Here is a 25247-nt window from a genome sequence, read left to right on the forward strand (position 1 = left end):
TGTTGGGGTAGTAGGAGCGGGGGGAAACAGCCAATTTGAGCAACAAGCTTTTGTTACAGCAAATGCCAGGGAACAACTCACATTTCACTTCCTTGGTCCTCAATGACAAGTAATCCAAAGGAGAAAACGTTAAGAGCTCAAAGAAATAATACTTGCTGGGAGATCCCCTGATAGTGGGGGGAATTTAGATAAAAGAAGTTGTATACTAATAACATTGGCTTCTATCAAAACACTGCCTAAAGGGACCCCCACTAGTGGCAGTCCATCTCAGGTACCCTCTCTATGAATCACATCTATGCAAGAATTTTCTTCTTTCATATGTTTTTCACCTGCACATATATTTACTTAGTTGTGGGAAATAATGTGGTTTATTGGATTGGAAATCAGGAAACCAAAATTCTGAGTCTGTCACTCAGTAGCTAAATGATTATCAATGCCTCAGTTTCCTCACTTGTCAAATAGTAAAATAAGACCTATTCCTCCTGAATGATCCTGAAATGATTATTATGAGTAAGGATTTCCTTCATGTATTCCTTTATTCAAAACTATTCATTGCAAGTTTCCTACATGTTCTAGGCACCAAAGAAGACAAATTCTCTTTCTTTAATTGTGTTTACATCTAGTGGGAAAATGTTCACAATAAATAAGTAAACAAATAAATAAGCAAGATGATATCAGTTTTTGAAACCATGAAGAACATAAAACAAGATGAAATGCTAGAGCGATGGAGAGTGTTTTATCATGGAGATTGTAGTTAATTTGAATTTCCTAAATAGTTTATATCATCAATGATTATGTTACTCTGTAATATATCAGCTTAAACATAATTTCCAAGGTCTTTAATTAACTTAAGAATTTAGATTGATATTAAATCAAGTAAATTGGTGAATAATCTTTAGATGCCTGGATAATTTCTAAGGAAGATAGAATACAAAAACATTGGTCACCATAGTATGTACACACACACACACACACACACACACACCCTTTACTTCTTATTTTTAGGTTTGAGAGTGGATAAACCTTTGGGTTATATTAATGTATATGTTCAATTTTGCAGACTTTAAGAAACGTAAAACGGATGTGTGTGGCCATAGGAAGTTTTATAATGCTTGCGTAGCTGGTCTGCTAAATACTTCAAACCATACTCAGTTACTTGCCTACAGTTATCTCTGTCAGGAAGTAGAAGGTAGTTGCATTGGTTAAAAGTTGTAATTTATAAGCTAAGAGAGTAGGAGATCTTAAAGGTTCTCACCACAGAAAAGAAATGGTAACTATGTGATGGGATGGAGGTGGTAGCTAATATTATGGTGGTAATCATTTTGCAATTTATAAATGTATCAAATCAACATGTTGTACACCTTAAACTTACACTATGTTATGTGTCAACTATATCTCAATAAAGCTGGGGGGGGAAGAAAGGGGTAGGATTCCATTTTATTTAATATGATGAAAACTAGAAAAATAGTTTTGAGATACACAAAATAAGATATGAACAAATGCATGAACACATTTTTCTAGAAGAAAAATCTAAAGTTTGCGACAATGTCAATTCTCTTCAAATAAATGCATAAACTTAAGGAAAAAGTTGTAATTTACATGGGCCATTGAGCTATATTAAGAATTGAAGTAACAGGGGCTGGCCCCCGTGGCCGAGTGGTTAAGCTCGCGCGCTCCGCTGCAGGCGGCCCAGTGTTTCGTCGGTTTGAATCCTGGGCGCGGACATGGCACTGCTCATCAGACCACGCTGAGGCAGCGTCCCACATACCACAACTAGAGGAACCCACAACGAAGAATACACAACTATGTACCGGGGGGCTTTGGGGAGAAAAAGGAAAAAATAAAATCTTTAAAAAAAAAAATAAAATAAAAAAATAAATAAATAAAAAAATAAAAAAAATAAAAGAATTGAAGTAACAAAGAAGTATGGATGTGCATGTAAGATTATGAGTGTGGTTTTGTTTATCAAGGGCAAAAGAGAGCAACTTTGTCTTGAAGTAAAATAAATGACTAACTGTGCCAGAATGTGAAAGGATAGTAAAAGACAAAATTTGAATGTGTAAGTTGTAGAAGTTTGAGGAAAAGAAAACTTTGTTTTCCTTGCTTTATAATATTGGCAAATAATAAGTGTAGAAAAAAGCAATGAAATATGTTAAAATTTTGACAAAATTGGGTCTGCTTTAATGGGCTTACTTCTAACACTTTTTAAAAAGGTCTTTGCTGCCAATTGTTATATTAATGCAAGAGTAGAATTTGGCTTTGTTATTCTCTATATTAAAATGACAAACTAGTCTTAGAATATTCAGTTGGTCCTTGACAAGAGATAGCAAAAGTTATTTTTAACTTCTGTGTAATCTGCCCAAAGAGCAGATATTATATAGCCAACAAGAATAATTTTCTGTGCTTTGTGCTGACTTTGTCATGACCTTGGTTGGTTCTTTAAAAAACAAACAACAGCAGAAGTTCCTCATTTCTTAAATAGCTTAAGTTCCTTATTATTACACCTACGATTACGTTTATTTAGTACTAGCGTATTATCACTCTGGTTAATGGGTAGCTAAACTGCAACCATTCATGGTTCCTAGGCATCTGTGCGTCTGTCTTAAGCTAGTGATGATTCCTCTTTGAAAATTCTTTCTAATATTGCCTTCCAAGATCAGTTCCAGAGTTTATAAAAATGTAATTATTAATATGTTTTTACATGTCAACCATCTTCGGTACTTTCTAGATGGCTAAAATACCAAAGGCTTGTTCTCTCACCCTATAACCCTTAATGGGTCATTCACAAGCAGGATAGATAGTAGAACTAATTAGTAAGTTTGATATAGTCCATATTTCTTACTTGGCTTAATACTATGGTAGGATTTGCATTATATATTAGGCCCACAAAATGGGATAAGCCGTCCAAACAAAAAAAAATTTCTATCTTCCCTATGTTCATTTTTTAAAGTAGATTTGCCAATGTCCCCATGTCCACAATATATTCTAACACTTGAGAAAACACTGATAAAATCCATAACCCAATAGGATTTTACTCTCTTCTATTCTAATACAGTTGTCTACTGTTATAAATTAACAGAGCCTTCAGTCTAATCAACAAGTGGTTTTTGCTTTCTTTACATGCTTACCTGAAGACCTCTGCTATATACTAAAGTGTCTTCAACAGAGGACAGTCCCAGCAACTTGGTGGAAAAGATTGTGTGAGGTACTCTTAACCGGAATAGATATAGGGCCAGGTTTCTCAGCATAAGCTGACATCGCAACCACAAGTGGGTAGCTGTAGACTGAACCATAGCACTGAGCCAGGATTGCTAGGACTCTTCAGTTCAGATGAAAACCACTTCATGGAAGTACACTGCTGATCCAAGATTTGTGAGTCAAGAATAAGTCACAGGCGCCTGATAAGTTGATAAGGGAATATAACTGTGCTCGTTTTAGAATATTGTTGGATTTTTTTCAATGTTTTGTATTTGATGTGCCTATGAGGAAGTCCTCTTTTTTTTTTTTTTTTTTTGGTTTTTTGCTTTCTTCTTGATCCATCGCTAACCCTCAATTTAGCAAGCTATGCTTATACAAACAAAAAGAAAATATTTCTTAATGATATCTTGTTCCCATTGACCCCTCAGGATTCAAGAGTGAATAATTTTACTGAGACCCCAACAATGTAATTATTTGCAAAGAGTCCAAAATCTGCCCTCCTTTTAACGAGGATATAACTGATCAAATCTATTATACAAACAAAGCCATCCAAAGAGTTTTACATTTGAGAAAAAACTTCATTTAATCGACTACGATCATGTAATCATTAAGGAATAAGAGTTGTACTTCCTGTCTGGAAGCAAAGCTACATAAACCCTTCCAGGAGACTGGCCTGCTAAACCGATTCTGCGGCTTACAGGCTCCCAGCATTATGCTAGTAAGATAGTAAGGAAGTTCACATGCTGGCAGATTAGCAAACTTAGCAAATGTTGGGGATCTTGAGAAAAGACAACATCACTTACTTTCAGGGACTGCAAGCAAAGCCTGACAGAGACTAATTTCTTGGCTTTGGTTCTGGTACCGGAATAGTTGAACAAAGAAGAGCAATTTTAGAATATCGATTATTAAATAATTAAAATGGTGACACTAGAAAATATTCACTTGATGCAGAAGAAAGTAGCAAAGGAGGAATAAAAGGACAAAAATATATATGAGATATAAAAAACAAAAAATGAACTGGCAGGTGTAGATCCAACTATACTAATAATAACATTAAGTGTGAATGGATGAATCAGTCCAATAAAAAGGCAGAGATTTTCATACTGGATAAAATAAAAAATAGGATCCAACTATATGCTATCAACAAGAGGCATACTTTAGATTCAGAGACACAAATAGATTGAAAGCAAAAGGATGGAAAAAGACATATGATGGGAACAGCAAATGTAAGAAAGCTGGAGTGGCTATATTAATAACAGAAAAAAAGTAAATTTTAAAAAAATGTTACTAGACATAAAGAGGTATATTTTATAATGATAAAAAGGTCAATCCATCAGGAAATTATAAACGTTATATGCACCTAACAACAGGGCCACAAAAATACATAAAGCCAAGGCCGATAGAATTGAGGGGAGAAATAGAGAATATAACAATAATTGTCAGAGACTCTAATACCTTACTTTGAATATTGGATAGAAGAACTAGGCAGAAGATCAACAAAGAAATAGAAGAATTGAACAATACTATACACAGCTAAACCTAACAGACATCTATAGAACATGCTACCCAACAATAGAAGAATATACTTCTCATGTGCACATAGAATATCATCCAGGATAGAGGTGTCAAGCCACAAAATGAGTCTCAATAAATTTAAGTAGACTGAAATTTTACCAGGTATGTTCTCCAATCATGATGGTGTGAGATTGGAAATCAATAACTAAAAGAAATTTGTGATATTAACAAACGTGGAAATTAAACAATATACTACTAAATAACCAGTGTATCAAAGAAGAAATTATACACAAAAAAATCAGAAAATATTTAAGATAAATGAAAATGAAGATATAACATACAAAAGCCTATGGGATGCAACTAAAGCAGTGCATAGAGGAAAATGTGTGGGTATAAACACCCACATTAAAAAAGAAGAAAGATTTCACATCAACAACCTAACCTACCGCCTAAGACACTGGAAAAAGAAGAGCAAACTAAACCAAAAGCAAGTAAAAGGAAGGAAATGATAAAGATGAGAATAGAAATTAATGAAGAGAATAGAAAAATAATTAAGAAAATCAATAAAGCCAAAAGTTAGTTCTTTGAAAAGAGCAACAAAATAGACAAACTTTTAGCTAAACTGACCAAGAAAAAAAAAAACCCAAAGACTCAAGTGACTAAAATCAGAAGTAGCAGAAGGGACATTACTACTGATCTTTCAGAAATCAAAAGAATTACAATGAAATTCTATGAACAACTCTGTGCCAACAAGTTCGATAACTTAGATGAAATGGACAAATTCCCAGAAAGACACAAACTATCAAAACTGACTCAAGAAGAAATAGAAAATCTGAATAGACCCATAACAAGTAAAGAGATTGAATTGGTAAAACAAACAAAACAAAACAAAAAACTCCAAAAAAGAAAAGTCCAGGACCAGATGGCTTCGTTGATGAATTCTACTAAATATTTAAAGAAGAATTAATACCAATTCTTCACAAATTCTTCCAAAGAACAGAAGGAGTGAACGCTTCTCAACTCATTCTATGAGGCCAATATTATCCTGATGTCAAAACAAGACAAAGATATCACAAGAGAACTACAGACCAACATCTCTTATGAATAGAGTCACAAAAAGCCCTCAGCAAAATACTAACAAATTGAATCCAGAAATATATTAAAAAGATTATACACCATGACCCAATGGGATTCATCCCAGGAATGCAAGGTTAGTTTAACATCCAAAAATCAATTAATGTAATACATCACATCAATAGAATAAAGGACAAAAATCTCATAATCATCCCACTAGTCACAGATTCAATGCAATTTTTATCAAAACCCCAACTACCTTTTCTGCAGAAATGGACAAGCTTATAAATTAAATTCATACGAAAATGCAAGGGACTCCAAGTAGCCAAAACAATCTTAAAAAAGAAGAACAAAGTCAGAAGATTCCCACTTTCCAATTTCAAAACTTCCTGCAAAGCTACAGTAATCAAAACAGTGTAGTACTGGAATAATGATAGGTATATAGATTAATGGAATAGAATTGAGAAATAAACCATCACTTTTCTGGTCAATTGATTTTCAACAAGGGTGCCAAGACAATTAAGTAGGAAAGGAACAGTTTCTTCAACAAATGGTCCTGGGACAGCTGGATATCTAAATGCAAAAGAATAAAGTTGGACTCCTACCTCACACTATAAATACAAAAATTAGCTCAAAACGGATCAAAGACCTAAATGAAAGAGTTAAACTGTAAAACTCTTAGAAGAAAACATAGGAGCAAATCTTCATGACCATACAAGGGAATATTACTCAGATATTTTTAAAAACTGAAGTACTGTGGAAGAAGGCAGCCACAAAAGACCACATATTATATGATTCCATTTATGTGAAATATCTAAAACAGGCAAATCAATAGAGATAGAAACAAGATTTGTGGTTTCCTAGGGCTGGGGGTAGTGAGGAGAATGTGGCGTGACGTGTAAAGAGTGTGGGATTTCATTCTGGCGTGATGAAAAGCTTCTCAAATGGATTGTGATGATAGTTGCACAACTCTGTGAACACATTAAGAGCCAATGAAATGAATACTTCAAATGAATGAATCGCATGACATGTGAATTATATCTCAATCAAGTTGATGATATCTTTGGAATGATCATGGGTATTAAAAATTCAATCCTAGTTCCTTGTGAAATCTCCAACAGAAGTTAATTCTCTGGCTGTAGTAGCTGATGAGCACCATATGCTCTAGATCTGCTGACCATACAACAATGGGGCTTCTACGCGAATGAGTCAGGCCAAATAACTCCAAAAGATTATGAAGTCAGCCATTTTTGTGATCATCAATAATTTTTGAAGTTTACAATCATAGACGAGGACTGATAGGAAAAATTATCCAGAACTTGGAAATAAACCCAAAGGATGACTAGATGTCTTGTCAATGTCATACAAGAGCATGGCCTAAGAAGCCTGTCTGACTCTCTAGGATATGTACCTTCGTTTGATTTACTAGGGTCCAGACATTTTACAACTCTGTAAAGTTAGATGCTAACTTATAAAAAGTTTCATAAGGTACAAAAAAAATTTGTTTTGTTTTGGTTTGTTTTGTCCAATAGAGATGTAAATGAGTTCCATCTGACGGAAAAGATAACCCCAAAAGTTGTGTTTTTATTGCCCTATAGGGCATTAACCAATTTTGCATCTAACTTATCAATCTTATTTCAGCATTCTTTGTCATCCTACTGGTTCCTTCATTAAAAAATCTAAATAAAACTTTGATATGTGCTCACCATATGTATGTATACAAATTATATTTTTAACATTTGCAAAACTATACTTTGATCAACTGTTGGGAGTGAACACAGTGTTGGAAAACAGATCCCAGATTTCTTGAACTCATGCCATTCATCCCACGTGCCAAAAAATCTCTAAGAAAAAGGAGGTGCATGATAATGTGGCTCAGAATTTTTAAAAATTGAGTTTGAATCCTGGTTCTGGCACTTACTAACTCTGTGACCTTGGGCAAAGTATTTAATGTCTATGAGCCTCAGGTTTCCCTTCTACAAAATGTGAACGCTCCTGTCTACCTCAAGAGGTTTTAGTGAAGATGAAATAGGATCAAGTGAAATCATGAATGTGAGAGAGTTTCTGACTGGTAAACACTGCTCATTTGTATATATAGTATATATAAATTATTAACTCATCTATAGCTATAGACCTGAAGTAGATGGTGGGGTTTTTTTTCATTTTCTTTTTTGGTGAGGAAGATTGGCCCTGAGCTAATATCTGTTGCCAATCTTCCTCTTTCTGCTTGAGGAAGATTATCACTGAGCTAACATCTGTGTCAGTCTTCCTCTGTTTTGTGTGTGGGATGCCACACACAGCAGAGCCTGATGAGCAGTGTGCAGGTCCACACCCAGGATCCGAACCTGCGAACCCTGGGCTGCAGCAACAGAGCACGCAAAGTTAACCATCACTACATCGCCTGACCAGCCCCTGAAGTAGATGTTTTTATTGCCCTATAGAACGTTAACCACTTTCCCATCTAATTTGTCAGTCTTATTTCAGTATTCTTTGTCATCCTACTGATTGACTGATGCTATTTACAATTCTTCCCTTACTGAATTTTCACTAAATGGAGAGACTGTATGTCCAAAATTAAAGATCTTCCAATCCAAATCCCTACTTTTACAGATGGAGAAGGTAAACTGAGGCTCAGGGGTGTTGAGTGACTTCGCAAGGTCAGCAGCTGGTAAATGTCAAAGCCAATTATGAACCCAAGACTGTCTGACTACAGAGCCAAATTCTATGTCACCCTAAATTCTAAGCACTAATGCTTTGGGGCAGGGTCTGACTTTATCAAGGCCCTAAGTTCAGAACTCTGGTTACAATATTTTCCTTTCTATCAGCAGCACTTGGGGCAGAACATATGCTCCACTTGTGGAATGAATGAATGATAGGACGCTGAGAGGAAGATGAGAGGTCAATAAAGACTTTTCTTTCCAATTCTGAGGTTGTGCCTGAAGGCAAAGTTGTATGCTTGAAAACATAGCATAAGTCAGGGATCTCCAAAGAAATGGAACCAACTGTGTGTGTGTGTGTGTGTGTGTAAACAGACACTGAGAGACAGAGAGAGAAAAAGACTGATTTTAAGGAATCAGCTCACATGATTTTGGAGGCTGACAACTTCAAAATCCGCAGGGGAGACCAGCAAGCTAGAGACCCAGGGAAGAGCTGATGTTGCAGCTTAGGTTCGAGGCACTGTCTGTGGCAGAATTCCTCTCCTCGGAGGTGGACAGTCTTTATCTCAGGGCCTTCAACTGCCTGGAGGAGGCCCACTCACCTTATGGAGGGTGATCTGCTTTACTCAAAGTCTACTTATTAAAAAGTCAATCTCCCTGAAAAAATACCTTCCCAGCAACACCAAGATGTGTTTAACCAAGTATTAGGGTACTGTGGCCCAGCCAAGTTGACACATAAAATTGTGTGACACATAAAAATCACATCTGTGTTCCCTTCCGGCCACCACAGTCTGAAGGAAACATTAACTAGGTAACTGTGTGTATAAAATTCATCTCAGTTTCTAAAACAGACCCCAGAAAAGACCAAATTACAAGAAATCAGGATGTTTGATCTAGAGATGTGGGTACTCATGGGGGCTGTGGGAATTCTGAGAAAACCTCTAAGAAAGAATTTTTTAAGAGAACTGCCTGGAAATGGAACAGTACGAGCTTTCTTGGGATGTCATGAGCTTCCTAACACTGGAGGTATGCAAGCAAAAACACGTTGCAGAAGGATTCTATTGGAATGGCGGAGGGTTGGAGGGACAGAGGAAAGTGGGTGCACCTGGGCACAAAGTAAAAGGCACTAAACCGGCACGAAGCAGTACTAAACCGTGGCTTTTTGTGCTGGCTCTATCTAGTTTGCCACGTGACCTTCAATGAGTCCCTCCCCCCATCTAGGTCTTTTAGCTCCAAACCTGGAAAGAAGGGAGCTGAATTAGATAGTCTCTGAAGTCACTTGTGCTTCCAAAATCCTTTCAAAGCCAAGGCTCAAGGATCATAAGATCACTACAGTTTTGAGTTAAAAGCATATCCATGTAGGGTGATCCATCCTGTTCCACTGGCGGACATGTCTGGCTCAGACACCAGCTCCCTCCTGACAGGTCCCTAAGCAGCTCAGTTCTTCCCAAGAAGTCAAGCACCGTGCACAAGGACTCCTGAGTCCCCTGTGTCTTTCCATCTTTCCCTTCTTCCCCTGGACAAATTCCTACGGTTCTTTTTGCTCTACGGATCTCTGGGCACAGTGCCTTCTTACTCTTTGGGAAGCCCCACTTGCTTGCTAACTCTGAAAAGAAATACGCTTTCAGTCTGAAAACTAGATGCAGGAATTTTTATTTTAATTACAACTTTTTTTATTATAGCTGAAAGACCTCACTGAACTAATGATTAGTCAAGAAGGTAAAGTGATGGAATTTTCCAAACATGCGGAATGTGAGATAAAATAAGCTTCTGGGCAGACAGGAAGAAAGAAAAGGAAATGGAAGGCTCCATTTTATAGCTTTGAAGTGGAGTGACAGTCACATGGTCTCATTAGTGTGGTGATAATTATTTGAATCAATTCTCATGGCTATTCCAAAGTGCTCAATTATCATAGAGTCATGCAGCTGGAGACAGAAAAGAATGCCTATTACTGGCAGATATTTCAATCCAGTCCATCAGTAAAAATTTATTAATTTTTGAAGTAAATGCGGTCTCAGGAAAAAATCTATAATAAAGTTCTTTGCCTTTATTTTTTTAAAAAAATTATTATTTACTTAAAAAACACTTCTTTAGCACTTACCACATAGCAAGGGTTTTACATGCATCATATCACTTGGTCCTTACAACAATTCTATGGTGAAAATGTTACTAACTCCCGTTCTGCACATGAGAACGCAGATCAGATGAAGTATTTTGCATTCTACCCTCCACCCAGGCATGCCAATGCCTGGCTCTGTCCTGGACCTAAAGGTCCCAACTCCTCTCAGGGGGCCCTCTTCACACAGCTCTCTCTGTCTCAAGGTTCCAGTAAGTGCTCCCTCCCCTCACCCCTTAAGGCCTCTGGCCACAAACAGCACCCCACGTTTACTAGCCCTGGGTACTGCCATGTTCCGTATTCCGGGTGATTACCCTCCACCCCACTCACACTTTTGCAAATAGTTCCTTTTTATTACACTTTTCTCAAATTCCATTTTAGCTCACCACCTGCTTCCTTTTGGTACCATGAGTGATTTTAACAAGTTGATGACTTCTGGGTTCAGCCTCAGAGAAGACAGTTGATGCTAAGGATACATGGGGAGTGGACAGGGTGATGACAAGGACGGTGGAGGGGGCAGAGGTGGAAAGAGGTGAATGGTGCAACAAAGGCTAATTGTTACCGCCGCGGGAAGGTAAGGTGGTTGTATGTTACCTATTGCTGTGTAACAAAGTATCTCAAAAGTTAGCAGCTTAAAACAAACATATGTTATCTCACAGTTTCTAAGGGTGGCAGTCCAGGAGCTGCTTAGCTAGGGGGTCCTAGCTCAGGGTCTCTCATGAGATTGCAGTCAGGCTGCCAGCTGGGTCTGCAGTCATCCCAGTCCTTGTCTGGAGCTGGGGAATCCACTTCCAAGCTCACGTACTGGTTATTGGCAGGCCTCAGTCCTCACTAGCTGTTAGCCAAGGCTTCAGTTCCCTGCCCCATGGGCCTCTCCATAGGGCTACTCACAAAAGTGGCAGCTGGCTTCTCCCAAACAAGTGATCCAAGATTTTAAGTGTGTGTGTGCTTGTGCACGCATGCCAGCAAGAGAACACAGAACACAGAAACCACAGACTTTTATAATCTAACGTCAGAAGTGTCACACCACCACTTCTGTTGTATGCTATTGGTCACACAGACCAACCCTGAGACAATGGGAAAGGTGAGTACACAGGGTATAAATACCACTGAGGGCCAGTTTGGAGGCTGGCTTCCACAGGCGCTCAAGACTAATGAAACATCCCAACCACAGGTGCTCGAGAGTAACAGAACATTTCCTGTGAGGGCAGATTCTCAGACGATCAGAGACACTGACAGCTCAAAGCCTAAACGAGCTTCCTGAAATGAATTGTAAGAGGCAGCCAAAAGGCACAGGCGGGAGTGTGGGCAAGACTGGAAGTCCCAGTCACCCCAACATAATAAAACAAATCAACTTAGTGCTCATTAAGTGAGCTGGAGATCCAGGGCACTTCAGACAAACCACTTCCTCTCTCGGAACCTGTTTTCCCACTTGTAAATGACGGGGTGGGCTAAACTCCGCGGCCGAATAACAAATACTTACTCAGCAACTTACGATGTCCTATGCTCTACCCACTTTAACTTTTATTAACTCATTTTACCTTCAAAGCAACGGGCACAGCTTGTTTGGAATAGCCCTTGGCACCACTCCAAATGGTCTGGGCCCTCCCACACCAGCTTCTCTTTCTCAGCTCGAGCTGGAGTGCTGAAAATCTGATTAATGTGTTTAGCAACCACCAGCTCTTTCTCTGGGCCTCTTGTGAAATATGTTTTCCGGTGTAGTAATCATCCTGCTTGGTGATTTGGAAAAGTAAACTAGAAACTCAACAAGTTAGCTTCATCTCCTTCTTCTGAACATGTAAGTTTTTCATCCTTTCTGTGATGTTTTTATTTTGACCTCACAGAGGAGAAACAGATAGCCTTGATAATTTCTGAGAAAATAAACTCCCAGTGGCTGAATTCGGCCAAACCATGAAATGGATTATCCCCTGGCCCAACAACAGCCTCCCTGATGCGTAACTCCAAGCCACCCTTCACACAGCAGTCTATATACACAACTGCCCAGCGTTGGGCATCAGGAAATCCCATAGGCTCTACCTTCAAAATATAGTTAGAATCCCTGATCCATAGCACTGCCACCTCTTGCCTGGATCACTGCAGCAATCTCCAGACTGACCCCTGTTTCTATTCCTATCTTTCTACAGTCCCATTCCCAGAGTGATCCTTGTTAAATGTACTTTAAATCATGTCACTGCTCTGCATGAAATCCCGCAACAGCTCTCCACTTCTTTCAAAGCAAAATGCAACATCCTTAAGACGCCTTTCAAGATTCTACATGAGCTGCGCCCCTTCTCCCCCCTTACCGCTGGGACTTCATCTCTTATACCTCTCCCCATGCTCATTCCTTAACAGCCCCACTGCCTCCTTGCTCTTCCTCAGTTAGGCTTAGAAACTTTGCTCAGCTCTGCTTGGAGGCTCTTCCCCAAGATATCCACTTGCCCCACTCCCCATATCCTTTAAATCTTTGCTCAGTTCTGACCTCATGAGGCCCACCCTGGCCACCCTATTTAAAATTGTGGTCTGCCTCCCTTCCCTCGTTTCTTCCTCTACCTTCTAAAAGAAGGAACTGCTTGAAGATCAAAAAGAAAACAATTTTTAGTTACCAGCTTCCATCTGCCAACAAGTTCCAGATATTTGAAGATAGTACTCATCCATCCAACAAATACTTATTGAGTACCTGCTCTGGATCAGGCACTGAGTTAGGCAGAAATTCAATCTTCAGTTCTATTTTACTCAATTCAACAAGCAATACACTGGTGGTCTTCTAGAAGCAAGCCTTGGGGTTGGGTGGTGAATTGTGTAGAGGTGAAGGTCCAGCCAAGTGTAGTGAAAGAAATAAACTTGGAACCAAGACCTGCATTCACACCCTGGCTTCACCTCTAACTTCCTCTGTGGCCTTGGGCAAGTCCCTTCCCTTCTCTGGGCTTTAGTTCTCCATCTTTAAAATAAGTGAGTGGACTAGTTAATCTCTGAGGTCACTTCTGGCTCTACTGTTCCATGATTTTACCCTGATTTTCCTGAGAGCTATGGTCTCTTGAGCCAGTTGCATTTCCCAGGGGTGAGTGGGCAAATGTGGGAGGAAGAGAGGAGTGGAATAGAGAGAGTGCGTGGCCATGAGCTGTCTCTTATGAGCCAGCACTTCAGGGGCCAGAGGTCTTCCTGAAGCACTGGCAGTAATTGGGTAACAGCTGCAGTGATTAACCCGAGGTCACCCTGTGCATCCTCCAGCAGAAAAAGGACGCCGAGCTCACGTCTCTGTATCCTCAGCAGACCACAGAGGAAGTGTTCCATGGTGCCACAGAATTGACATAAGCTTCCCATTAGCCTACTAAGCACAGAGAAGGGAGAGTGAGGGGGACAAGCTTTAGTTAGGCATGAGGTGCACTTGGGAACTTCCCTTTGAAGCCATGGGGAGAGCATTCTAGAGATGTGAAACTCATGTCCTCAAAATGAGAATGACGCAATTCCAGCCAACTCCCAGGGCAAAATGGAATAGGTTATCCATGAGCATCCTGTTTTCCCTTGCATTTGCTTACTTTTCTTTTTAAGTATTGTTAGAAGAGCAACCGGTTTCTTACTCAGCTGTGGATATGAATTAACCGATGAGCAGTGAAGAGGGGAACTGCATTTTTGGAATTAGAAAACAGAATATTGTACCAGGAGTGAGGAAACCTGTGGGTATGTTCCTTTGACTCTCTGGATCTCATTTTATCTACCTGAAAAATACAGAAATTGAACAAAGATCTTTCTAGTAGGTAATAATTCTAAGTTACTCAGTGTACTACACCAGGAGGCTACAGCAGGTGTCAGTGAATTTCAGCCCACAGCTGCTGCCTGTTTTTGTAAAACCCGCAAGCACCACTGAAGCAGGTGGCACCGTGAGCCCCAGAAACCAAGCCAGGTGTCCTCATGCCTGGCTCTTTTTCTCTCCGCTCCCAGTGCCTGTCTCCCACGCCAGTGCCTGCACCTTGCTGCTGCCCAGGGCCCATGCTGGTCCCTACCTACACTCTAGGGATTGTGCTACTGGCAACTGCCAGTCACTGAGCAGGGGAATTTCAGTCTGCACCAGCTGAGATGGCCAGGCTCTCCTGGGAGGAGAGTAGAGCCCCTGGGTCTGAGTCATTGGGGAAGAAAGTTAAACTGACCATAGCGGCAGCCTCGCTCTCCTCTCCCACTTTTCCTCACCCCCCTTGCCACTGGCCTTTCTCCTTTTTGGCTGAGAGAAGGTCTCCAACTTGGGGCAAAGTGTGCTCACCACACAGCAACTGGCAATCCAGAGGGATGGAACAGAAGTTTTCTCTCTTTACAGCTACCTAATATCCTTGATTTTGCTTCTTGGCCTGCAAAGCCTAAAATATTTTCTATCTGGCCCTTTACAGAAAAAGTTTGCCAACTCATGGGCTATAGCATAATCGGTAAGATAGTAGTGTATGGAGTTAGATGACCTGGGTTCATCCACTTCCTATTGGTCTGACCTTGGGCAAATACCTAACCTCTCTGAGCCTGTTTCCTCATCTATAAAATTGGGTTAATAGTTATAGGACCTGCCTCATAGGGTATGTCTGTAAAGTAACTTGTGAATAATACCTATCAGGTAATGTTAGCCAATTTAGCAATCTGAGATGTAAGAAATATTCCCAGATGTAAAAGGCATCAAACAAAATTTATTGAATACCTATTCTGGGTCAGGCCCTTTGCCAGGCTATGGTCTGGAAGGGAAGACAGATTTGTTAAGAAATGAAGACAATGCAGTATGCAAGTTGCTCTACCAGGACACAGTTGTGGGACAAAGGCAAGCATGGTCAATTTCCTCTTTGTTGGAACAGACAAGGCTTCACAGAGGAAGTTAACCTTGAGCCGGCAAGCAGATAAAGGCTATTTCTCTCCGAGGGAACTGCATGTACAGGGGCAAGAAGGCATAAGAGGACACTGCACATTCTTCCTGGTAGATCAGCAAGAGTTAGATAGGCCTGGAAAGCAAGTGAGATGTGTCTGGGAGATGAGACTGAAGAGGTAAGCAGGCGCCAGATCCTGGAGGGTCTTATACATTATCCCAAGAGTTTGTAGGTGATGGAGAGCTGCTGAAAGAAGCTGAACAACAACAAACATGGATCGAGATCAACATATGGCTTTTAGAAATGTCACTCTGGCTCAGCATAGAGAGTAAATTGAGTGGCAGTCAGGAGGCTGCAGTAAGTCCAGAAGAAAAACGATAGATCTCTGAATTAAGGCAGTGGTTGTGAGAATGAATGAAGACAGGCAGGTGTTAGAGCTATCCAGGAGGTAGAATCGAAAGGAAAGAGCCACTCGAAGTCCCCAGGTTTTCGGCTAGGGCAGCTGAGTGAGGGTAAGGGTATAGCTACAATAAGAGAGGCAGGTATACAGGAAAAGAGAAGAAGCTCTGTAAAAAACAATTCAAAGCAGAGTCCATGGACAGGTTTCCCAGGATGAAGGCATACCCGCAGCCCTCTGCCATGCTCACACTTGGGAAATAGCTTTAGGTAGCACTGCCAACATATTTCCAGAGAGGCCAGGATGGGTGTTAATGAAACACTGGCTTTTCTTTTTCTTCCTCTGTTCCCTTACTATGACTTTTAGATGAGTCTGCAGATGCAATGCGTGAAAACCTGTGATTAATGCAGTTTTCAAGCAGAAAACCAAAATGAGGAGGTCAGCCTTCCTCATGGTCAGCAATGGTCAAAGTAATTCTCCAGGACTCCTAAGCTATAGAGGACTCTGAGCCTCTGATGTGGGAGCCCAAATCCAAGCCCTCTCCACAAGATCTCATTTGACAAAAGTCTGACTAAGTCCAATATTTTTAGGTGTTATTGTGAATTTACTCTGAAGGATTCTTTCACAGCCATGATGACTTTTTATTTTTACTAAGGCAGCAATTATTCTTCCCATTCTATGTGTTATGAAACAAGACTCAGAGGTAAAAACGGCTTTTTCAAGATCACATGGCTAGAAAGTGCAAAACTATTAACCTAGATTTGATAATATTCCATGTTGAATAAATAATAGGGAAATGGAAATCTCATACACTCATGGTGAGAATGTAAATTGGGTTGGATTTTTTCACAAGAGTTTATTGCCAAGAATTGTTAAATGTGGTTACCAGTTGATGTGGTAGCTCAACTTTTGGGTCTCTCTTTTAGCCTCAGCTCCCCCTGGAAAGCAGAGTCTAAAGTGAGAGATTGCAGGCAGGGAGGCGGGAAGAGTCAAACAGTTGGAAGGAAAGTCAATACAAGGGTACCTGAACAAGCTGGTCACCATTGTATGCAACCAGGGCTGGATCCTGCTGGAACCCTCTAAAGACCCAAGGAGAACATCTGGGAGAAGGAAGAAGGGGACATTTATTCACAAGTTTTCACCCCACATTGGTCAAAGATTGTCCCACAGAATGTTAACTCTTTCACATTTCCAGGTTTGCCAAATGGATTCCCAAAGGTAGCCCAAGAATGTATTCGTTTATTAATCATATAGTTAAAAGTACAAATATCTGGGGAGAGTCTGGGCTTGGGGACTGGAGTAGGCCCTGGAACACAGATCTCCAAAGTGAAGTCTAATTTTCAGTCTGATAGGTAGGGCTCTGTCAAATTGGAATTGTGGAAAATAGAATCAGTCCCCCTGAAGGTGGGGAGAGGGGCTGAGCAAGAGATAGGGAGGGTGTTTAAATTTCCTGCCCCAAGAGACTTTCCATATTCCATAAGTCAATGGGCAGAGGACATCTGATATCATGCTAGGCAGTGCCACCAATGATCAGAAGGCAGCAGAGGGGCCGGCCGCATGGCTGAGTGATTAAGTTTGCGCACTTCACTTTGGTGGCCCAGGGTTTCACTGGTTCAGTTCCTGGGCACGGACATGGCACCGCTTGTCAGGCCACACTGAAGTGGTGTCCCACGTGCCACAACTAGAAGGACCCACTACCAAGAATATACAACTATGTACTAGGGGGATTTGGGGAGAAAAAGCAGGGGAAAAAAAAAAAAAAAAGAAGGCAGCAAAGACGAGGGCCACTACACCCAGTTCAGAGGCCAAAGACAGAAAATTAAACAAGTAATTATCCAAAATCAGTGGTTCTCTAATTTTGTGGGCATGAGATTTACTTAGGATCTTGCTAAAGATTTACATTTCTGGACCCCACCTCAAAACTTCCAATTAGGGTCTTGATAAGGACCTAGAATCTACATTTATAACAAGTCCTTCAGGTAATTCTATTGTAGATAATCGGGGGCCACACTTAAACGCTGCCTCAGGGGCTAGCCTCTGAGCCCTTTGATGGAAGGAACTGTCTCGTTTATCTCTGATTCCCTCCCCAATACCTGGCACATAGCGGGGACCATATAATTGTCTATTGAATTGAATTGTTCAAAACCAGTCCTCCAAAAAGTGTCTGTTTCATGTGGGGTCAGCTCTGCAGCCTCTCTGCACCTGTAGGCTCTGGGGCTTGATTTTACCACGAAAGATTAGTCCAGTAAAAGTGATGAAAATTCAGCAGAGACTAGGTTATAGGCCATAAGGCCAAGGAATTCATCAACATGAAGAAATAACTGCAAAGAAATTGGCTGTTAGTACATTTTCTTCTAAGAGTAGAGCCCACCTATGAAATTAAATTAGTACCAGGCTGTTGCTTGGTGAATAAGAAGTCAAGGTAACTGGAATTTAATGACTTTTAGGCTTAAATTGTTAAAGGGTGAAATAACTTGTGACATATAGGAAAGCACTGTATAAATCAAAAAGCACTATATTAAAGGTAAGATATTACTAATATCTTCATATTAGAAAACATGCTGGACAGAGCACCTAAATATATAAAGCAAATATTGACAGATCTGAAGACAGAAATTGACAGCATACAATAATACTAGGGGACTTCCACACCCCACTTACAATAATGGATAGAATATCCAGACAGAAAATCAATAAAGGAACAGTTGACTTGAACAACACTATAGGCCAAATGGACCTAACAGACGTTACAAGAACATTCCACCCAGCAGCAGCAGACTACACATTCTTCTCAAGCATGCATAGATCTGTCTTCCAGGACTGATCACACGTTAGGCCACAAAATAAGTCTTAACAAATTTTAAAAGATCAAAATCATTCTAAGTATCTTCTCTGCCTACAATGGAATGAAACTAGAAATCATTATCAGCAAGAAAATGGAAAAATACATAAATACGTGGAAACTAAACAACACACTCTTGAACAACCACTGGGTCAAAGAGGAAATCAAAAGCAAATTTAAAAAGTATCTCGAGACAAATGAAAATGAAAACACAACATATCAAATATATGCGATATAGAAAAAGCAGTACTGAGAGGGAAGTTTATGGCAATAAATGCCTACATTAAAAAAGAAAAAAGATCTCAAATAACAACCTAATGTTACACCTCAAAGAACTAAAAAAAGAAACTAAGTCGAAAGTTAGCAGAAGGAAGGTAATAATAAAAATTAAAGTAGAAACAAATAGAGGATAAAATAATAGAAAAAAATCAACAAAACTAAGAGTTGGTTTTTTGAAAAGACAAATAAAATTGATAAACCCTTAGCTGGACTAAGGAAAAAAGAGAGAAGACTCAAATAAGTAAAATCAGAAATGAAAGAGGAGACATTACAATGAATGCCTGAGAAATAAAAAGGATCATATATGATTATAGTGATGTGCTACAGAACAATGTTTCAGTCAATGATGGACCATATATATGACGGTGGTCCCATAAGATTAGTATCATTTAGCCTAGGTGTGTAGTAGGCTATACCATCTAGGTTTCCGTAAGTATACTCTATGATGTTCACACAATGACAAAATCGCCTCACGATGCATTTCTCAGGACTTAGCTCCTTCATTACGTGACACATGACTATATTATAAACAATTATATGCCAACAAAATAGACAACCTAGAAGAAATGGATAAATTCCTAGAAACATACAACCTACTAAAATTGAATCAAGAAGAAACAGGAAGCATGACTAAACCAATAACAAATAACGAGATTGAATCAGTAATCAAAGCTTCCCAACAAAGAAAAGCCCAGGACCAGATGGCTTCACCAGTGAATTCTACCAAACATTCAATGAAAAGTTAATACCAATCCTTCTTAAATTCTTTTAAAAATAGAAGAAGGACACTTCCAAACTCACCTTATGAGGCCAACATCACCCTGATACCAAAACCAGACAAAGACACCACAAGAAAAGAAAACTCCCTGATGAACATAGATGTAAAAATCCTCAATAAAATACTGACCAACTGAATTTAGCAGCACACTAAAAGGATCATACACCATGACCAACTGGGATTTATCCCTGAGATTCAAGGATGATTCAACGTATGCAAATCAATCAATGTGATACAACACGTTAACAAAATGAAAGAAAAAAATGACACAATCATCTCAATAGACACAGAAAAAGTATCTGACAAAGTTCAACATCCATTCACAATTAAACCTCTCAACAAAATAGGTAGAGAAGGAACTCCCCTCAACACAGTAAAGGCCATTTATGAAAAGCCCACAGCTAACATCATACTCGGTGGGGGAAAACTAAAAGCTTTCCTTCTAACATCTTGTACAAGGCAAGGATGCCTACTCTCATAACTTCTATTTAACACAGTACTGGAAGTCCTAGCTAGAGTAATTAGACAAGAAAAATAAATAAAAGGCATCCAAATCAGAAGGGAAGAAGTAAAATCATCTCTGTTTGCAGACGACATTATCATATAGGTAGAAAACTCCGAAGATTCAACAGAAAAATCTGTTGGAACTAATAAACAAATTCAGTAAAGTTATTAGATGCAAAATTGACATACAAAAATCAGTGGTGTTTCTATATACTAATAATGAGCTATTTAAAAAGAAAGTTAAGAAAACAATCCCATTTATAATAGAAAAAAATAAATTAAACACTTAAGAATAAACTTAACCAAAGAGGTGTAAGACTTGTGCACTGAAAATTATAAAACATTGATGAAGAACATTAAGAAGACATAGATAAATAGAAAGACATCCTGTGTTCATAGATTGGAAGAATTAATATTGTTAAAATGTCTATACTACCCAAAGTGATCTACAGATTCAATGCAATCCCTATCAAAATCCCAATGGCATTCTTTACAGAAATAGGAAAAAAAATCCTAAAATTCATATGGAACCACAAAAAACTCTGAATATCCAAAGCAATATTGAGCAAAAAGAACAAAGCTGGAGGCATCACACTTCCAGATTGCAAAATATTTTACAAGCTACCGTAATCAAAACAGGCATAAAAACAGTCACGTTGACCAACGGCACAGAATAGAGAGGAGAGCCCGAAAATAAATCCACACATCAACAGTTAACTGGTCTTGGACAAGGGAGCCAAGAACACACAAAGGAGAAAGGGGAGTGTCTTCAATAAATGAAGTTGGGAAAATTGGATATCCACATGCAAAAGAATGAAACTGGATCCTTGTCTCACACTATATAAAAATATCAACTCAAAATAGCTTGAAGATTTAAATGAAAGACCTGAAAACATAAAACTATAGGAAGTAAATATAGGGAAAAAGCTTTTTGACATTGGTCTGGACAATGATTTCTTGGATATGACCCTAAAAGCAGAGGCAACAAAAGCAAAGAATAGACAAATGCGGTTATATCAAACTAAAAATCTTCTGCACAGCAAAGGAAACAATCAACAGAATGAAAAGGCAACCTACAGAATGGGAGAAAATATTTGTAAATCCTATACTTGATAAGCAGTTAATATCCAAAACATATAAGGAACTCTTATAACTCAATGGCAAAATAAATAATCCAATTAAAAAATGAACAAAGGACCTGAATAGATATTTCTGAAGAGAAAACATACAAACAGCCACCAGATATATGAAAAGGTGCTTAACTTCAGTAATCATCAGGGAAATGCAATTCAAAACCACAAGGAGATATCATTTCACACCTGTTAGAACAGCTATCATCAGCAAGACCAACGATAACAAGTGTTGGCAAGGATGTGGAGAAAAGGGAATCCCGCTATACTGTTGGTGGGAATATAAACTGGTACAACCACTATGGAAAACAGTATGGAGGTTCCTCAAAAAATTAAAAACAGATCTTACGAACAAGCAATCCCACTTCTGGGTATATACCCAAAGGAAATGGAATCAGAAGCTTGAGGAAACATCTGCACTCCCATGATCATTTCAGCATTATTCACAAAAGCCAAGATATGGAAACAACCTAAATGTAGATAGATGAATAAAGAAAATGTGATACATATATATATATATATACGTACACACACACACACAATTAAATATTATTCAGCCTTAAAAAAGAAGGAAATCCTGCCATTTGCAGCAACATGGATGAAGCTAGAGGACATTATGCTAAGTGAAATAAGCCAGACCCCAAAAGACAAATACTGCATAATCTCACTTATAAATGGAATCTAAAATAGTCAAATCCGTAGAAGCAGACAGAATAGTGGTCACCAAGGACTGGGGGGAGAAGGAAATGAAGAAATGTTGGTCAAGTGGTACAAAGTTCCAGTTATGCAAGTTCTGGAGATCTTAAGTACAACAATGTGACTATAGTTAACAATACTGTATTACATATTTGAAATTTGCTAAAAAGGTATCTCAAGTGTTGTCACCAGGAAAAAAAAAGAAAGAAAATGGTAACTATGTGAGGGGATGGATATGTTAATCAGCTTGATTGTGTTGCTTATTTCACAATGTTTATCAAATCATCAAGGTGTACACCTTAAATATATACAAACTTTCATTGTGAATTATACCTCAATAAAGCTGGAAAAAAGAAAGTAAAAAAACATGCTGGCGGCAGTATGCATAGCGGTAACGCACGCAAGCTGTGGAGTCAGACAGAACAGGGTTCTGCTGCTATTAGGAAACCGACAAACCGTTCTAATGCTCTAATCCTCAATTTCCTGCACTGTAAAATAGAGATAATAATAGTACCGGCCTTTCGGAGTTTTTGCGAAAATTAAATGTGACAATGTATGCAAAGTTTTGATCCAGTGTCCCGCACTCAAAAAGTGCTCAATAAATGTCAGCTAATATTACTTATTTTTTAGTTTCATTTCTTTTGAATCACCAACTCCAATGTCAGACAGGTAATAACACAACACTAGAACAAAGAGAAAAGCACAGAACTAGTGGCAAGTAACATGGGCTCCAGTTTCTGCTAGGCCAGTTCTAAGTGGTCATTTTACACATCTAAGGCTGAGTTTATGCACTAGAAAAATATAAAGGACACCTAACAACATTGTGCAATCATTGATTTCATTCCTTCCTTAATACTTATTGAACGCCCACAATATAGACTTAGTCCTAGTGCTAAGTACTGGAAACCTGGAAATGAATGAGATATGGCCTCCTCCGTGGAGGGGCTTACAGTCTAAGAAATTTCAAACGATATAATGTCTGTGAAAGTTTCCTAGAGGTCAGTGGCAAGACTGTCAGAAGAGAGTCTGGTGTTAACTCTTAGCTTTCCAGTTCCCTCGGAACTCTGTCCCTGAGACCCTCCCTCTGCCTCCTGGATGTCTGCCTGGAAAGTGAGGGCGGAGAAGCAGCTTAAATAAATCAAAAGAGCAGCCTCCATTTCCGGAAGAAACCAAGAAAAGGCGAGCACTGAGCCTGTCTGGATTTGATCTGCGATTCCGTACTTAACGATAGAAAACCCTCAGCTCCACCCAGGCGGCTGACCCTCGCTAAAAGGTTGGGGGGCGGGCCCAGGGTTGGGGAAGAAACAGTGGATCCCAGCTGCGCACGCGCACTTTGACTCGCCCGGCGCAAACCCCCGCACCGGGGTCGGAAATCTTACGTCAAAGTGTACGTTGAAAGACGTAGGGAAGGCGGAGAGGAAAACGCCGGCTCTCGGGTCACGTGATGCGACGGGAGCGTCGTTGGCTCCTCCCCCTCCAAGATGGCGTCTTTGCTGCAATCGGAGCGGGTTCTCTACCTAGTCCAGGGAGAAAAGAAGGTTCGGGCCCCGCTCTCGCAGCTTTACTTCTGCCGCTATTGTAGCGAGCTGCGGTCGCTGGAATGTGTGTCTCACGAGGTAACGCCGTCGTCCCATGAACAATGTGTGTGTTGGGGGGAGGGGGGAGGGGTTCTTCCCAGTCACCGCGACAGGCGGGGAAGTTCCGCCGGTTGGAGGCGGTAGTCGTTTTTCTAGTTTCCTGATTGGCTATGTATTCCGTCACTCAGATTTGCCTGCGATTTAATTTGCTTATAATTTGTTTCTTGGAAAGGAGGAGCGGCCTTGGGTGGGGCTGAGGGGGAATCTTCTGGTTCTAGAGCGCCCTCTGATTGGACAGACTTGACTTTGGGGACGTTGGCCGTCTGTCTCCTGGGGGGTTTGGGAATTGGGTGGGTTGGGGAGAAAAAGGTGTAGGGGTGCTTAGGTCAGGGTCCTTAAGGGGCGAGATACTGTCTTTGCAGGATTGATGGGGGGAAGGGAGTGCAGGCATTCTCATTCATGCCCCTCCCATCCTGGAAGTTCGGCCCCTACTTTGGCCAGAAACGGGGCCCTCGTCAGAATGCCTTGCTGTTTCCTGGCTCGGGCAAAGGCCTGCAGCAGGGAAGAACTTAGGCTGGGTTGGGCTGAGTGAAAAGCGCTTGGAATAGGGTCTGTCATGTAAGAGGTTCGAAGTGTTATATTCATGGCGCTTCTGCTTGAGGGTGCGGTGCTGTCCTTCACAGTCACAAGTGGGCATTCAAACGTGAAAGACCCCACCCCGTAAAAAAATCACCAAATAGCAAAACCCCAGAACTTCTGCAGCCCTTGACACGTCTTGTTCCTTCAGTAACCTTTGGGGATTAGAAGATGAGTAAGACAAATCCTGCTGTTGAGTAACTCAGTCTAGTGAAAAAAAAGCTGATTGTAATGTTAGGCTTATTCAGTATTCTGTATGCCGTGTGCTTTACATAATCCCCTTTATCATCATAAAAACTGAGAGCAGTTAGGGAAACAAACATAATGTCTGCATTAGGTCATACAGCAAGAAATTGGGGGGTGGGAGGGAGGGCCAATAATTGAAACCAAGCAGCCTGACTCAGAACTTCACTGAAGATCCCTGGACTGTTAAAAATGCGTATGAAGACATGTTCTATCCTACAAGCCATTTTACACGTTATTAATAATTATTATTTTATTGGGGATATTTTTCATAATAGGAATAGTCAGAGAAGGCAGTTAATACCAGAGAAAAATCAATGCTGTGTTACGTACATGATATTTCTTGTATATTTTTCTTCATTAGCATGTTGTGTGTGTATGTGTATGTATGTATGTATCTTTGGTCAGGCCTTTTTTTTTTTCAGATGCATCTTTGTTCCAGCTCCACCTTCAGAATTTATTGGATTAGATTCTCATTTGGTGTCATTATGGAGCTCAGTCTCCTTGATCTCTAAGGATCTCTTCAGCTAAGACATTCAGTCAGCGACTGCATCTTTTACAGACTGGTGTGTCCCTGTGAAGTGGAGGCCATTAGGGTTTGGGGAAGGATGAGGCTAGTGAGGGCTGGCGTAGCCCAGAAAGTTCTAATGGAGAACCTGGGATTGGAGCTACATATGAAGGGACAAGTATGATTTGGAAAGGGGACAAGAAAGAATCAATTATTTTGCCTTTTATATTGAGTAAGTGCAAATATTAGTTAGCAGTGCGGT

The 25247-nt window shown here is 39.9% G+C and overlaps 2 protein-coding genes across 3 annotated transcripts in view; one reads left to right on the forward strand and one right to left on the reverse strand.

The window, feature by feature from the left end:
- The window catches only part of SMIM3 (small integral membrane protein 3), a 44466-nt gene extending 20941 nt beyond the window's left edge, over positions 1–23525 (reverse strand). Inside the window, exon 1 of the mRNA XM_023617398.2 lies at positions 23401–23525. The gene's annotated coding sequence lies outside the window, so the exon portion shown is untranslated. The remainder of the gene's footprint in view (positions 1–23400) is intronic.
- The window catches only part of DCTN4 (dynactin subunit 4), a 33216-nt gene continuing 31151 nt past the window's right edge, over positions 23183–25247 (forward strand). The window contains exon 1 of one of the 2 annotated variants that reach the window (XM_001917648.5): positions 23183–23637. In XM_001917648.5, coding sequence (XP_001917683.2) covers positions 23503–23637 — 135 coding nt within the window. In that variant the 5' untranslated portion in view covers positions 23183–23502. The remainder of the gene's footprint in view (positions 23638–25247) is intronic. The other variant, XM_023617397.2, reaches the window with a different exon arrangement.

Source organism: Equus caballus, chromosome 14 (assembly GCF_041296265.1).
Source record: "Equus caballus isolate H_3958 breed thoroughbred chromosome 14, TB-T2T, whole genome shotgun sequence".
Lineage (NCBI taxonomy): Eukaryota > Metazoa > Chordata > Mammalia > Perissodactyla > Equidae > Equus > Equus caballus.